Here is a 17,702-nt window from a genome sequence, read left to right on the forward strand (position 1 = left end):
CTGCTTCAAGTAGGCTACAATCATACCGGCGCCCAAGAAGAGCGGGGTAACCTGCCTCAGTGACTATCGCCCAGTGGTACCTGATGCAACTCAGTGATTAAGTGTTTTCAGAGGCTGGTGTTGAAGCATATCAGTTCCTGTCAGAGTGGTGACTTGGATCCGTTCCAATTCGCCTACCAGAGCAACAGGTTTATGGCAGATGCCATCTCATTGGCTCTTCACACAACCCTAGAGCATCTGGACAGCAAAGCTGCATACATCAGGATGCTCTTTATTGACTATAGCTCAGCATTTATCATCATCATTCCCTCTAAACTAATCAGTAAACTCCAAGACCTTGGCCTCAATACCCCTTTGTGCAATTGGATCCTGGATTTCCTCATATGTAGACCTCAGTCAGTTCAAAATTGGCAAACATCTCGACCACAATCTCTATCAGCTTTTCAAAGGAGGTTCATGAAAATTATTCCAGGATTAAACTGCTTGGCAAGGGTGTTTGCTGGCTCTGGGCCTGTATTCACTGGAATTCAGAAGATAGAAACATAGAAAACCTACAGCACAATACAGGCCCTTCGGCCCCCAGAGTTGGGCCGAGCACGTCCCTACCTTAGAAATTACTAGGCTTACCCTCTATTTTACTAAGCTCCATGTACCTATCCAAAAGTCTCTTAAAAGACCCTATCGTATCTGCCTCCACCACCGTCGCCGGCAGCCCATTCCATGCACTCACCACTCTCTGAGTAAAAAACTTACTCTCCTCTGTACCTACTCCTCAGCACCTTAAACCTGTGTCCTCCTGTGGCAACTATTTCAGCCCTGGAAAAAGCCTCTGACTATCCACACGATCAATACCTCTCATCATCTTATACAGCTCTATCAGGTCACCTCTCATCCTCCGTTGCTCCAAGGAGAAAAGGTCAAGTTCACTCAACCTATTCTCATAATGCATACTCTCCAATCCAGGCAACATCCTTGTAAATCCTCTGCACCCTTTCCATGGTTGGGCACGTGGCCAAGTGGTTAAGGCGTTCGTCTAGTGATTTGAAGATCATTAGTTCGAGCCTCAGCTATGGCAGCGTGTTTGTGTCCTTCAGCAAGGCACTTAATCACACATTGCTCTAGTCTGTGCGAGGAGTGCCGCCCCACACAGACTTCCAACCTGCAGGCCTCTCATGGTCTCAGTCGACATTCCCTCCCCTTTCTATGGCTTCCACATCCATTCTGTAGTAGGGCGACCAGAACTGGGCACAGTACTCCAAGTGGGGTCTGACCAGGGTCCTATATAGCTGCAACATTATCTCTCGGCTCCTAAATTCAATTCCACGATTGATGAAGGCCAATACACTATACGCATTCTTAACCACAGAGTCAACCTGCGCAGCTGCTTTGAGTATCCAATGGACTCCGACCCTAAGATCCTCTAATCCTCCACACTGCAAGAGTGGAGGACCATTAATACGATATTCTGCCATCATATTTGACCTACCAAAATGAACCACTTCACACTTACCTGGGTTGAACTCCATCTGCCACTTCTCAGCCCAGTTTTGCATCCTATCAATGTCCCACTGTAACCTCTGACAGGTCTCCACAGTATCCACGACACCTCCAACCTTTGTGTCATCAGCAAACTTACTAACCCATCCCTCCACTTCCTCATGCAGGTCATTTATAAAAATCACGAAGAGTAAGAGTCCCAGAACAGATCCCTGAGGCACTCCACTGGTGACCGACCTCCATGCAGAATATGACCTATCTACAACCACTCTTTGTCTTCTGTGGGCAAGGCCAGTTCTGGATCTATAAAGCAATGTCCCCTTATAACCCATGTCTCCTTACTTTCTCAATAATCTTTGCATGGGGTACCTTATCAAATGTCTTGCTGAAATCCATATACACTACATCTACTATTCTTCCTTCATCAATGTGTTAGTCACATCCTCAAAAAATTCAATCAGGTTCGTAAAGCATGACCTGCCCTTGAGAAAGCCATGCTGACTATTCCTAATCATGTTATACCTCTCCAAATGTTCATAAATCCTGCCTCTCAGGATCTTCTCCAACAACTTACCAACCACTAAGGTAAGACTCACTGGTCTATAATTTCCTGGGCTATTTCTACTCCCTTTCTTGAATAAAAGTACAACATCCGCAACCCTCCAATCCTCCAGAACCTCTCCTGTCCTCATTGATGATGAAAAGATCACCATCAGAGGCTCAGCAATCTCCTTCCTCGCCTCCCACAGTAGCCTGAGGTATATCTCATCCGGTCCTGGCGACTTATCCAACTTGATGCTTTCCAAAAGCTCCAGCACATCCTCTTTCTTAATATCTACATGCTCAAGCTTTTCAGTCTGCTTAAAGTCATCACTACAATCACCAAGATCCTTTTCCATAGTGAATACTGAAGTAAGGTATTCATTAAGTACCTCTGCTATTTCCTCCGGTTCCATACACACTTTCCCACAGTTACACTTAATAGGTCTTATTCTTTCACGTCTTATCCGCTTGCTGTTCACATACTTGTAGAATGCCATGGGGTTTTCCTTAATCCTGGCTGCCAAGACCTTCCCATGGCCCCTTCTGGCTCTCCTAATTTCCTTCTTAAGCTCCTTCCTATTAAGACCATAAGACAAAGGAGCAGAGGTCGGCCATTCGGCCCATCGAGTCTGCTCCGCCATTTTATCATGAGCTGATCCATTCTCCCATTTAGTCCCACTCCCCCGCCTTCTCACCATAACCTTTGATGCCCTGGCTACTCAGATACCTATCAATCTCTGCCTTAAATACACCCAGTGACTTGGCCTTCACTGCTGCCCGTGGCAACAAATTCCATAGATTCACCACCATCTGACTAAAAAAATTTCTTCGCATTTCTGTTCTCAATGGGCGCCCTTCAATTCTTAAGTCATGCCCTCTCATACTAGACTCCCCCATCATGGGAAACAACTTTGCCACATCCACTCTGTCCATGCCTTTCAACATCTAAAATGTTTCTATGAGGTCACCCCTCATTCTTCTAAACTCCAAGGAATACAGTCCAAGAGCGGACAAACGTTCCTCATATGTTAACCCTCTCATTCCTGGAATCATTCTAGTGAACCTTCTCTGTACTCTCTCCAATGTCAGCACATCCTTTCTTAAATAAGGAGACCAAAACTGCCCACAGTACTCCAAGTGAGGTCTCACCAGCGCCTTACAGAGCCTCAACATCACATCCCTGCTCCTATACTCTATTCCTCTAGAAATGAATGCCAACATTGCATTTGCCTTCTTCACTACTGACTCAACCTGGAGGTTAACTTTAAGGGTATTAGCCTTATAATCTTCTAGATCTCCAACATTACCAGCTCTCTGAACCTTTTGTAAGCTTTTCTTTTCTTCTTGACTAGATTTATTACAGCCTTTGTACACCACGGTTCCTGTACCCTACCATAACTTCCCTGTCTCATTGGAACGCACCTATGCAGAACTCCACACAAATATCCCCTGAACGTTTGCCACATTTCTTCTGTACTTTTCCCTGAGAACATCTGTTTCCAATTTAAGCCCCCAATTTCCTGCCTGATAGTCTCATAACTCTCCTTACTCCAATTAAACGCTTTTCTAACTTGTCTGTTCCTATCTCTTTCCAATGCTATTGTAAAGGAGATAGAATTATGATCACTATCTCCAAAATGCTCTCCCACTGAGAGATCTGACACCTGACCGGTTCATTTCCCAATACCAGATCAAATACAGCCTCTTCTCTTGTAGGCTTATCTACATATTGTGTCAAGAAACCTTCCTGAACACACCTAATAAACTCCACCCCATCTAAACCCCTTGTTCTAGGGAGATGCAAATCGATATTTGGGAAATTAAAATCTCCCATCACGACAACTCTGTTATTATTAAAATCTCCCATCACGACAACTCTGTTATTATTGAGGAGTGACTTCATTGAAACCTATTGAGATTGAGGAGTGACTTCATTGAAACCTATTGAGATTGAGGAGTGACTTCATTGAAACCTATTGAGATTGAGGAGTGACTTCATTGAAACCTATTGAATGGCGAAAGGCCTTGATAGTGTGGATGTGGAGAGGATGCTTCCTATGGTGGGAGTCTAAGATCAGAGGACACAGCCTCAGAATAGAAGAGTGTCATTTTAGAATGGAGATGAGGAGGTATTTCTTGAGCCATGTTAATCTCTCTTTAGAACTATTAGTGGCTGATAAGAAGATGGCTCCAAAATTCAAATGTATATTCTTTTTCTCTAACAATATTAAATAATGCTGATGTTTACACAATTCAATCTGTAATTAGAGCCCTCTAATTTCCTAATACCCCCTCCCTCCCAATACCCCAGAGAGCTTTTCCAGTTTAAGATAATATTATTCAAAAATTGTTTTATAATTCACATCTGACTTTCAATTCTATGAAGAAAAGCTCCTGATATAAACTGATGAAAGTTGAAAAAAAATGTTCCATCAGTGAAGCTAACTGATGCCTTAGGGAATCAGCCACACTGGTTAATCTAATGCAAAGCAAAAAAAGACCTTATAAAACCTTTTGCACATGAGTTTAAAAGGACTGCATTAAACAAACTTACTCAAGGAACTGTGAATGATCTTTTAAAATCATGATTAAGAGCTTATTTTGGACATTAGCAATGCCCAAGAGAGGAAAAAAAAAATCAGGAAACATTTTGAATAAATTATGACAACCATGGGGTAAAATATCCTCATTAAAAATTAGCTACTGTTGTAAGCTTCCTAACATACAGGGAATCCAGGGATAGGGAGCAAGTGAAAGCATTCACACAGTTTAGATTGCCATCGAAGGCCAAAGGGCCTGTTCCTGTGGGAGTCAAAATGGAACATGATGAAAATACTCAGCAAACCAGGCAGCATTGATGGAGATAGAAACAGAGTAAATGTGTCAGATCAGAACTCAGAAAAGTTACATACATTTTAAGTTGTTGAGGATGAGGAACAACGAAAACAAAGGAGGTTCCTGTGATATGGTGGAGACTGTAAATCCTGAATAATGTGATACTTGGGCTGACCAAGAAAGAATGGCGATGGCTTGTAATCTGCAGCCAACCTGTCCGGAGGGGGTGTAAAAAAATGAATGAAAATAAAGGAGGAGAGAAAAAGAGGAGACCACATTGTGTATACGGAATGCAATGTACTATGTGAGAACTAATAATCACTGTTTAATGTGGAGTCATTTTTGGACAATAAAATTCGAAAAATCAGGAAACACTCAGCAGGTCGAGCTGCATCAGTGTGAGAGAAAGCGTTTTGATAAAGGGTTAGGCACCCAGTCTCAGAACTGCTGAAAGGTATTGTCATCAGGGCATACAGGAGATTGGGAGGTGGATTGAGGCGCAGTAAAGATATTTGTGGGAGTCCATGGGCGTTTAACAGAGAAGAGTTGCTAACCTGACCCTGTTATAGAGAAGGTGGCAAGAGTTAGCGATGTTACACCTGAAGGCAAGAACAAGATGGAACCGGCCAGTAAATGTGTGAAACCATCTCAGAACAGGAAGCAGCTCTGAGAGAGTTATTAGTACAGCAGGAAAAAATGGGTAGGAAAGAGTGCATTAAACGACTGGTCCAGTAAATTGCCTACGGGCAGATAGACAGGAAGGGAAAACCCACGTGGATTCTTCGGGGTACATCATTGATTTGGATGAAATGAGTGAAGCTAAATCCAAATCAGAATCAGGTTCAGTATCAACAGCATTTGTCCTGAAATTTGTTAACTATACAGCAGCAGTACAACACAATTTGTGATAAATAAATAGAGAGATGAAAACCTGAACTACTGCAAGTCTATTAAATAAATATGGTAGTACAAAAATAGGTTATAAGTAATGAAAAAAAACCCAAACAAAATGTAATGAGGTAGTGCTCACAGGTTTAATGTCCATTCAGAAATGGAATGGGAGAGCAGAAGAAGCTATTCCTGAATCACTGAGTGTGTGCCCGACAGTAACAATGTGAAAACATAGCTCAGAAGGGTTGTAATACAGAGTCCCTGTCCAAGAAAAAGCAAGAGAATCAGGATAACCTTAGGTGAGAGGGAAAAGCAGATGGAACAAAGATGCATTTAATTTATTAACAGGCTGAGCCAGCATTTAATTGTCCTTCAGAAGATGGTAGTGAGCAGCCTTCTTGAACGACTGCAGCCTTTTTTAAAGCGATTACCTTTATTTGTCACATATACATTGAAACATACAGTGAAATGTGTCAGTTGTGTCAAATCAGATCAGTGAAGATTGTGCTGGGCTGCCCACAAGTGTCACCAGGCTTCAGGCACCAACAGAGCATAGCCACAACTCACTAACTCTAACTGTACACCTTTAGAATGTGGAAAGAAACTGGAGCACCCAGAGGAAACTCATGCAGTCATGGGGAGAACTTTCTACCAATGCTACCTCACACACTGAGTATTTCCAGCAGTTCATAAATACAAGAGATTCTGCCAATGCTGGAAATCCAGACACACACAAAATGCTGGAAGATCTCAGCAAGTCAAGCAGCATCTATGGAGAGGAATAAAGAGTAAATGTTCAGGTAAAGACCCTTTGTCAGGACTGGAAAGGAAGGGGGAAGTAGGCAGAATAAGAAGGTGAGGGAGGGGAAGGAGTCACATCTGGCAGGTGATGTGTGGCCACTGGGAAATCCTGCCTTCTGTGATGGATGGAGCGAAGATGTTCAATGAACTGGTTCCAGAATTTGCACCTTTATTTCCTTTGTGGCCACTGTAAAAATATTAGTTTTCTAAATTGGATTTTAAATATAACACATAACAATATATTCCATAAGCAGATTGAATCTTATCATCTTCTCTGCTCAGGAACATTGCTGCTGTGATTTTGCTTCAGAGATCACCATCGCTACTGGTGAAAATCTCATTTACGATAACACAAGGTAAAAAAAAAATACCTTCTCAAGAAGTTTGATGACCACATTCTCCATGAACTTTTTATGCAGTGAATCTGATCCATTCAATCGACAAAGAAAATTGATGGCCAAAATCCGCACAGATTGATCATCACGGTTTTCACTGTAAGGTAGCAATGAGGAGAAAAAAAGTTATTTTTTTAAAACAAGGCGTTATTAAACTTTATTCAACTACTTATAAGCTCTTGATAATGGCTTAGCAGACTACTACTACTTAAGTAATCTAGAAGCATCTTTACATTGGAAAATTGTAAATCCTATTTTTCCAAAGAGCATTTTCAACTTGTTTCTGTTTTCCTAATCCATGCCCTTATATCTAAGATATTTACCTAAATCTTGGGTACCTACTCACATGACTGTCAGAATGCATGTACTAAACATTACATGCTATTACTAGCCCTACATCTTATGTCTTCGTAAAACTATTGGTATTGTTATACACGCAATCAACAGGAATTCTGCAGATGCTGGAAATTCAAGCAACACACATAAAAGTTGCTAGTGAACGCAGCAGGCCAGGCAGCATCTCTATGAAGAGGTGCAGTCGACGTTTCAGGCCGAGACCCTTCGTCAGGACTAATTGAAGGAAGAGTGAGTAAGGGATTTGAAAGTTGGAGGGGGAGGGGGAGATCCAAAATGATAGGAGAAGACAGGAGGGGGAGGGATGGAGCCAAGAGCTGGACAGGTGATTGGCAAAAGGGATATGAGAGGATCATGGGACAGGAGGTCTGCGAAGAAAGACAAGGAGGGGGGAGGGGACCCAGAGGATGGGCAAGGGGTATATTCAGAGGGACAGAGGGAGAAAAAGGAGAGTGAGAGAAAGAATGTGTGTATGAAAATAAGTAACAGATGGGGTACGAGGGGGAGGTGGTGCATTAGCGGAAGTTAGAGAAGTCGATGTTCATGCCATCAGGTTGGAGGCTACCCAGACGGAATATAAGGTGTTGTTCCTCCAACCTGAGTGTGGCTCCATCTTTACAGTAGCTGAGGCAGTGGATAGACATGTCAGAATGGGAATGGGATGTGGAATTAAAATGTGTGGCCACTGGGAGATCCTGCTTTCTCTGGCAGACAGAGCGTAGGTGTTCAGCAAAGCGGTCTCCCAGTCTGCGTCGGGTCTCGCCAATATATAAAGGGCCACATCGGGAGCACCGGACGCAGTATATCACCCCAGCCGACTCACAGGTGAAGTGTTGCCTCACCTGGAAGGACTGTTTGGGGCCCTGAATGGTGGTAAGGGAGGAAGTGTAAGGGCATGTGTAGCACTTGTTCCGCTTACATGGATAAGTGCCAGGAGGGAGATCAGTGGGGAGGGATGGGGGGGACGAATGGACAAGGGAGTCGCGTAGGGAGCGATCCCTGCGGAATGCGGGGGGGGGGGGGAGGGAAAGATGTGCTTAGTGGTGGGATCCCGTTGGAGGTGGCGGAAGTTACGGAGAATACTATGTTGGACCCGGAGGCTGGTGAGGTGGTAGGTGAGGACCAGGGGAACCCTATTCCTAGTGGGGTGGCGGGAGGATGGAGTGAGAGCAGATGTACGTGAAATGGGGGAGATGCATTTAAGAGCAGAGTTGATAGTGGAGGAAGGGAAGCCCTTTCTTTAAAAAAGGAAGACATCTCCCTCGTCCTAGAATGAAAAGCCTCATCCTGAGAGCAAATGCGGCGGAGACGGAGGAATTGCAAGAAGGGGATGGCGTTTTTGCAAGAGACAGGGTGAGAAGAGGAATAGTCCAGATAGCTGTGAGAGTCAGTAGGCTTATAGTAGACATTAGTGGATAAGCTGTCTCCAGAGACAGAGACAGAAAGATCTAGAAAGGGGAGGGAGGTGTTGGAAATGGACCAGGTAAACTTGAGGGCAGGGTGAAAGTTGGAGGCAAAGTTAATAAAGTCAACGAGCTCTGCATGCGTGCAGGAAGCAGCGCCAATGCAGTCGTCAATGGAGTGAAGGAAAAGTGGGGGACAGATACCAGAATAGGCACGGAACATAGATTGTTCCACAAACCCAACAAAAAGGCAGGCATAGCTAGGACCCATATGGGTGCCCATAGCTACACCTTTACTTTGGAGGAATTGGGAGGAGCCAAAGGAGAAATTATTAAGAGTAAGGACTAATTCCGCTTGACGGAGCAGAGTGGTGGTAGAGGAGAACTGATTAGGTCTGGAATCCAAAAAGAAGCGTAGAGCTTTGAGACCTTCCTGATAACTGATTAGCTCTGAAATCCAAAAAGAAGCGTAGAGCTTTGAGACCTTCCTGATAACTGATTAGGTCTGGAATCCAAAAAGAAGCGTAGAGCTTTGAGACCTTCCTGATAACTGATTAGGTCTGAAATACAAAAAGAAGTGTAGAGCTTTGAGATCTTCCTGATCAGGAAGGTCTCAAAGCTCTATGCTTCTTTTTGGATTCCAGGCCTAATCAGTTCCCCTCTTCCACCACTCTGGTCCGTCCAGCAGAATTAGTCCTTACTCTTAATAATTTCTCCTTTGGCTCCTCCCACTTCCTCCAAACTAAAGGTGTAGCTATGGGCACCCGTATGGGTCCGAGCTATGCCTGCCTTTTTGTTGGGTTTGTGGAACAATCTATGTTCCGTGCCTATTCTGGTATCTGTCCCCCACTTTTCCTTCGCTACATCGACGACTGCATTGGCGCTGCTTCCTGCACGCATGCAGAGCTCGTTGACTTTATTAACTTTGCCTCCAACTTTCACCCTGCCCTCAAGTTTACCTGGTCCATTTCCAACACCTCCCTCCCCTTTCTAGATCTTTCTGTCTCTGTCTCTGGAGACAGCTTATCCACTGATGTCTACTATAAGCCTGCTGACTCTCACAGCTATCTGGACTATTCCTCTTCTCACCCTGTCTCTTGCAAAAACGCCTTCCCCTTCTCGCAATTCCTCCATCTCCGCCGCATCTGCTTTCAGGATGAGGCTTTTCATTCTAGGACGAGGGAGATGTCTTCCTTTTTTCAAGAAAGGGGCTTCCCTTCCTCCACTATCAACTCTGCTCTTAAACGCATCTCCCCCATTTCACGTACATCTGCTCTAACTCCATCCTCCCGACACCCCACTAGGAATAGGGTTCTCCTGGTCCTCACCTACCACCCCACCAGCCTCCGGGTCCAACATACTATTCTCCATAACTTCTGCCACCTCCAACGGGATCCCACCACTAAGCACATCTTTCCCTCCCCCTCTCTCTCTGCATTCCGCAGGGATCGCTCCCTACGCAACTCCCTTGTCCATTCGTCCCCCCCATCCCTCCCCACTGATCTTCCTCCTGGCACTTATCCATGTAAGCGGAACAAGTGCTACACATGCCCTTACACTTCCTCCCTTACCACCATTCAGGGCCCCAAACAGTCCTTCCAGGTGAGGCAACACTTTACCTGTGAGTCAGCTGGGGTGATATACTGTGTCCGGTGCTCCCGATGTGGCCTTTTATATATTGGCGAGACCCGACGCAGACTGGGAGACCGCTTTGCTGAACACCTACGCTCTGTCCGCCAGAGAAAGCAGGATCTCTCAGTGGCCACACATTTTAATTCCACATCCCATTCCCATTCTGACATGTCTACCCACGGCCTCCTCTACTGTAAAGATGAAGCCACACTCAGATTGGAGGAACAACACCTTATATTCCGTCTGGGTAGCCTCCAACCTGATGGCATGAACATCGACTTCTCTAACTTCCACTAATGCACCACCTCCCCCTCGTACCCCATCTGTTACTTATTTTTATACACACATTCTTTCTCTCACTCTCCTTTTTCTCCCTCTGTCCCTCTGAATATACCCCCGCCCATCCTCTGGGTCCCCCCCCCACCCCTTGTCTTTCTTCCCGGACCTCCTGTCCCATGATCCTCTCGTATTCCTTTTGCCAATCACCTGCCCAGCTCTTGGCTCCATCCCTCCCCCTCCTGTCTTCTCCTATCATTTTGGATCTCCCCCTCCAACTTTCAGATCCCTTACTCACTCTTCCTTCAGTTAGTCCTGATGAAGGGTCTCAGCCTGAAACGTCGACTGCACCTGTTCCTAGAGATGCTGCCTGGCCTGCTGCGTTCACTAGGTATTGTTATACAGTATGTTTCAAGCTTGACATCCTTAAAAGAAATAGCGATTCAGATTTATTTATCACCTGTACAGACAGAGAAATGTGTCATTTGTATTAACAACCAACACAACCCAAGGATATGCTGGAGACAACCCGCAAGTATCGACACACATTCTGGCACCAACATATCAAGCCCACAATGCTCTGGAGAACAAAAATATCACAAAAGGTATCTAAGGAAATTGTGACAAAATTAAATTTTGAGAGTGATTATATGGTCTTTGGAGGCCTTGCTATTGCTTGCATGGTGGCTGGTGAGAGGCTGATGCTTTTCCTGCTTCCTATGCGTGAGAGGGGGAAGGGAGGCTTTGGGGTTCGAAAGTTTTCTGTCATACATTTTTTTTCAGTTTCATGGATGTCTGTGATGAGTAAGAAGTTGGGTTGTATACTATATTCGTTTTCCTATATTAAATTAAACCATTGAATTGTAACCAGTCATGGGCTTATGCTGGACTGTTTACGAATAGCCAAAATTTAAATAATTGATCTAATGAATTGACAAGTCCTTTGGTCCATGTGAAATGTTCCCCTGGTGAAGACGTGGTTTGGCTGAAGAGTCTGTACTCATCTATGCTCCATATCCTGTGTAAGTGAAACAGCAGATGGAAATAAGGCAGGAAGAATAACAGGGAGATGAAGAGATGATGCAGAGATGACACCACGTATAGAGAAGGGGGCAAGCGACTGGATAGGTTAACTGGCCATCTAGCTGACAACTGGCAGCACAATAGCGCAGTGGTTAGCATAATGCTTTACAGTGCCAGTGTTTAGAAGATTGGGGTTCAATTCCTGCTACTGTCTGTAAGGAGTCTGTACATCCTCCCCATGAACCTGTGGGGTCCAGCTGGGCGCTCCCGTGTACCAAACATATATAGGTTACGTTTATAAATGTGGCACCAGGGGCATGGTGATACTCGCGAGCTGCTCCCAGCATACTTGGACTGTGTTGGTTGTTGAAACAAATGAAGCATTTCACCATAAGTTTCAATGCTTCAACTTACAAGCAATAGAGCTAATCTTTAACAGAAAGGAGTGCAATGGAACAGAGGCCGCTAGGAGTACAAGAGTAGACTGTAATTCATCGAAAGCAACATCACAGATAGGCAGAGTGGTGAAAATGGCATTTCACACATTACTCTTCATCAGTCAGGGCACTGAGATAGCAGTTGGGCCATTCTGTTGAAGTTGGACACGGCATTGATTAGGTCTCACTTTCAGTACTGTATACTGTTTTGGTCACCCTTTTACAGAAAAGACATGGTTACACTGGAAAGAGTGCAGAAACAATAATGTGCCCAGAACTAGAGGGCCTGAGTTATAGGGAAAGGCTAGCAGGCATGCTAGGTCTTTATTCCTTGGAATGCAGGGGAATGACAGGAGCGACATTATAAACATGCTTAAATATTCCAAATGGCATTGATAAGGTGGATGGTAACACTCTTTTCCCCAGCGTACTGGAGTGAAAAACTAGGAGGCAAGGATTTAAGATGAGAGGAGAAAGATTCCAAAGGGGCTGAGGCAACTTTTTCATGGAGAGGGTGGGGAGTATATAGAATGAGCTGCCAGAAGAAATGGTTGAGGCAGGAAGAGGCACTCAGATAAGTACATTGAGCGAGGGATGGGAAGAAGACCATAACACATAGGAGCAGAATTAGGATATCAGCCCATCAAGTCTGCTTCGCCACCCCATCATGGCTGATCCTGGATCCCACTCAACCCCATACATCTGCCTCCTCGCCATATCCTTTGATGCCCTGACTAATGAGGAAACTATCAATTTTTGCTTTAAATATACCCAAGGTCGTACCCCCCACAGCTGTCTGTGGCAGAACATTCCACAGACTCACGACTCTCTGGCTAAAAATATTCCTTCCTACCTCTGTTCTAAAGGGTCACCCTTCAGTTTTGAGGCTGTGCCCTCTAACAGATCTGTCAGGTAAGATTTCCCTTCACAGAAACCATGATGACTTTGACTTAGAAACCATAGAATAACTACAGCACAGAAACATGCCTTTTGGCCCTTCTCAGCTGTGCCGAACTATTTTCTGCCTAGTCCCACTGACCTGCACACGGACCATATCCCTCCATACACCTCCCATCCATGTATCTGTCCAATTTATTCTTAAATGTTAAAAAAGAACCCACATTTACCACCTCGTCTGGCAGCTCATTCCATACTCCCACCACACTCTGTGTGAAGAAGCCCCCTCTAATGTTCCCTTTAAACTTTCCCTCCCCCACCCTTAACCCATGTCTTCTGGTTATTTTCTCCCCTTGCCTCAGTGGAAAAAGCCTGCTTGCATTCACTCTATCTATACCCATCATAATTTTATATACCTCTATCAAATCTCCCCTCATTCTTCTACGCTCCAGGGAATAAAGTCCTAACCTATTCAACCTTTCTCTGTAACTGAGTTTCTCAAGTCCCAGCAACATCCTTGTAAACCTTCTCTGCACTCTTTCAACTTTATTAATATCCTTCCTGTAATTTGGTGACCAAAACTGAACATAATACTCCAGATTCGGCCTCACCAATGCCTTATACAACCTCATCATAACATTCCAGCTCTTATACTCAATACTTCGATTAATAAAGGCCAATGTACCAAAAGCTTTCTTTACGACCCTATCTACCTGTGATGTCACTTTGTATGGAATTTTGTATCTGTATTCCCAGATCCCTCTGTTCTACTGCACTCCTCAGTGCCTTACCATTTACCCTGTATGTTCTACCTTGGTTTGCCCTTCTAAAGTGCAATACCTCACACTTGTCTGTATTAAACTCCATCTGCCATTTTTCAGCCCATTTTTCCAGCTGGTCCAAGTCCCTCTACAGGCTCTGAAAACCTTCCTCACTGTCCACTACACCTCCAATCTCTGTATCATCAGCAAATTTGCTGATCCAATTTACCACATTATCATCCAGATCATTGATATAGATGACAAATAACAATGGACCCAGCACTGATCCCTATGGCACACCACCAGTCACAGGCCTCCACTCTGAGAAGCAATTCTCTACTACCACTCTTTGGTTTCTTCCATTGAGCCAATGCCTAATCCAATTTACCACCACTCCATGTATACCTAGCAACTGAATTTTTCTAACTAACCTCCCATGCAGGACCTTGTCAAAGGTCTTACTGAAGTCCATGTAGACAACATCCACTGCCTTCCCTTCATCCACTTTCCTGGTAACCTCCTCGAAAAACTCCAATAGATTGGACAAACATGACCTACTACGCACAAAGCCATGTTGGCTCTCTCTATTAAGTCCCTGTCTATTCAAATGCTTGTAGATTCTGTCTCTTAGTACTCCCTCCAATAACTTACCCACCACCGATGTCAAACTTATCGGTCTATAATTTCCCGGATTACTTTTCGATCCTATTTTAAACAACAGAACAACAAGAGCTACTCTCCAATCCTCTGGCACCTCACCCATAGACACCGACATTTTAAATATATCTGCCAAGGCCCCTGCAATTTCAACACTAGTCTCCTTCAAGGTCCAAGGGAATACCCTGTCAGGTCCTGGGGATTTATCCACTTTAATTTGCCTCAAGATAGCAAGCACCTTCTCCTTTTCAATCTGTACAGTTTCCATGATCTCACTACTTGTTTCCCTTAATTCCATAGCCTTCATGCCAGTTTCCTTAGTAAATACAGACGTAAAAAAACCATTTAAGATCTCCCCCATTTCTTTTGGTTCCGCACATAGCCGACCATCCTGATCTTCAATTTTATCCCTTACAATCCTTTTACTCTTAATATACCTGTAAAAACTCTTTGGATTATCCTTCACTTTGACTGCCAAGGGAACCTCATGTCTTCTTTTAGCCTCCTGATTTCTTTCGTAAGTATTTTCTTGCACTTCTTATACTCCTCAAGCATCTTATTTACTCCCTGTTTCCTATACATGTCATACAACTCTCTCTTCTTTATCAGAACTGCAATATCCCTTGAGAACCAAGGTTCCTTATTCCTATTCACTTTGCCTTTAATCCTGACAGGAACATACAAGCTCTGCACTCTCAAAACTCCTCCTTTGAAGGCTTCCCACTTACCGATCACATCCTTGCCAGAGAACAACCTGTCCCAATCCACACTTTTTAGATCCATTCTCATTTCTTCAAATTTGGCCTTCTTCCAGTTCAGAACCTCAACCCCAGGACCAGTTCTATCTTTGTCCATGAACATGTTGAAACTAATGGTGTTATGATCACTGGAACCAAAGTGCTCCCCTACACACACTTCCATCACTTGTCCTAACTTGCTTCCTAACAGGAGATCCGATATTGCATCCCCTCTAGTTGGTCCCTCTATATATTGATTTAGAAAACTTTCCTGAACACATTTTACAAACTCTAAACCATCTGGACCCCCGACAGTATGGGAGTCCCAATCAATATATGGAAAATTAAAATCCCCTACCACCACAACTTTGTTTCCTGCAGTTGCCTGCTATTTCTCTGCAGATTTGCTCCTCCAATTCTCACTGACTATTGGGTGGTCTATAATACAACCCCAGTAATGTGGCCATACCTTTCCTGTTTCTCAGCTCCACCCATAAGCACTCAGTAGACAAGCCCTCTAATCTGTCCTGCCTGAGCACTGCTGTAACATTTTCCCTGACAAGCAATGCTACCCACCCCCCCTGAACCTTTCATTCCTCTGCCTCTATCACATCTGAAACATTGGAACCCTGGAATATTAAGCTGCCAGTCCTGCCCCTCCTGTAGCCAAGTTTCACTAATTGCTATAACGTCATAATTCCATGTGTCAATCCACGCCCTCAATTCGTCCACCTTCTTCGCAAAACTCCTAGCATTGAAGGTCCACCTTAAGACCTTTGGGTTTCCCGAGAACTTTTTCCTTTGTAATAGCAATGGCACTCACCCCTGCTCCCTGACACTCACAGACCTCTGGCACACTGCTACTGTCTTCTGCAGTGAAGATTGATGCAAAGTACTTCTTAAGTTCACCTGCCATTTCTTTGTCCCTCATTAGTACCTCAGCAGCATCACTTTCCAGTGGTCCAATATCAACACTAACCTCTCTTTTACTCTTCATATAACTGAAAAAAACTTTTGGTATCCTGCTTTATATTACTGGCTAGTATGCCCTCATATTTCATCTTTTCCCTTCTTATAGGTTTTTTAGTTGGCTTTTGTTGGAGTTTAGAAACTTCCCAGTCATCCATCTTCCCATTTACTTTTGCTACATTATATGCTGTTTCCTTGGCTTTTATGCAGTCCTTAACTTCTCTGGTCAGACATGGTAGTATCCCCCTCCAATCCACCTGGGCAAACTCCTATCTCATGCCCCTGTAATTCCCTTTATTCTATTGTGATGCTCATACATCTCACTTATGCTTCTCCCTCTCAAGTTGCAGTATGAATTCAATCATATCATGATCACTGTCTCCTAAGTGTTCCTCATCTTAATCTTCCTCATAACATCTGGGTTATTACACAACACCCAATCTAAGATAGCCTTTCCCTGAGTAGGCTCAAGCACAAACTGCTCTAAAAAGCCACCTTATAGGCATTCAAAAAACTCCCTGTTGCGATCCTTGGTATATGTACCAAACACAGATATTTAGGACAGGTTGGGTTTGTGTAGTGATCAACATGACCTCAATGGGCTGAAAGACCTGTATCCATTAGGTATTGCTCTACACTCAGTGGCCACTTTATTAGGTACACCTGCACAACTGCTTGTTAATGAGCCAATCTAATCAGCCAATCATGTGTCAGAAACTCAGAATGAGAATCAGGTTTAATATCATCGGCATATGTCATGAAGTTTGTTAACTTTGCGGCTGCAGTACAATGCAATACATGTTAAATAAACAAAAAAGCCAAATTACAGTAAGTATAAATATGTATATTAAACAGTTAAATTAAAATAATCAGTGCAAAAAACAGAAATTTAAAAAAAAAGTGAAGAGGAAGGGTTCATGAATTCAATGTCAATTTAGGAATTGGATGGCAGAAGGGAAAAAGCGGTTCCTGAATCACCAAGTGCATACCTTCAGGTGAAGAAGGCAAGTAGTGGGTGGTAAGGGTCCTTGATGATGGAAGCCACTTTTCTGGGGCACACATCTCCTTGAAGATGTCTTGGATATTACGGAGGCTAGGACCTGTGATGGAACTAGTTAATTTTACAACTCTCTGCAGCTTCCGATGTTCTTGTGCCGTAGCCCCCTGCATACCAGATTGTGATGCAGCCAATCAGAATGCTCTCCTCCTGCTGATCTCCTGAGCTTTTCACACACAACAGTCTCTGAAGTTTACAGAGAATGGCACCATAAGCATAACCTAAATTGACACTTTCCTGAATTCTCTCGAGTTACCCACTTCAAGCAAAGAACAAAATAGAACAATGACTGCTGACATAACTGAAGTTGAACTAAAAGCTCCAATTAGTAGGCGTAAATTAAGTAAGTCACCAGGTTCAGATGGGTATACGGCAGAGTGGTACAAAGAACTTAAAAATGAGTTAATTCCTGTCTTACTCCCCACACGGAACTGGGCTCTAAAAAAGGCACAAATGCCACCCAGCTGGAAGGAAGTGATAATCTCAGCTATACTGATAGAAGGAAACGATAAAGTGGAATGTGGGTCATTTAGACCA

General features: G+C 43.9%; 1 protein-coding gene across 2 annotated transcripts in view; it reads right to left on the bottom strand.

The window, feature by feature from the left end:
• LOC140201612 (probable methyltransferase TARBP1) overlaps positions 1-17,702 on the bottom strand; it is a 398,438-nt gene that overhangs the window by 177,885 nt on the left and 202,851 nt on the right. For both annotated transcript variants that reach the window (XM_072265981.1, XM_072265979.1), the window contains one exon: positions 6,939-7,059. In XM_072265981.1, coding sequence (XP_072122082.1) covers positions 6,939-7,059 — 121 coding nt within the window. The remainder of the gene's footprint in view (positions 1-6,938; positions 7,060-17,702) is intronic.

The sequence above is a fragment of the Mobula birostris genome, chromosome 8, assembly GCF_030028105.1.
Source record: "Mobula birostris isolate sMobBir1 chromosome 8, sMobBir1.hap1, whole genome shotgun sequence".
Taxonomy (NCBI): Eukaryota; Metazoa; Chordata; class Chondrichthyes; order Myliobatiformes; family Myliobatidae; genus Mobula; species Mobula birostris.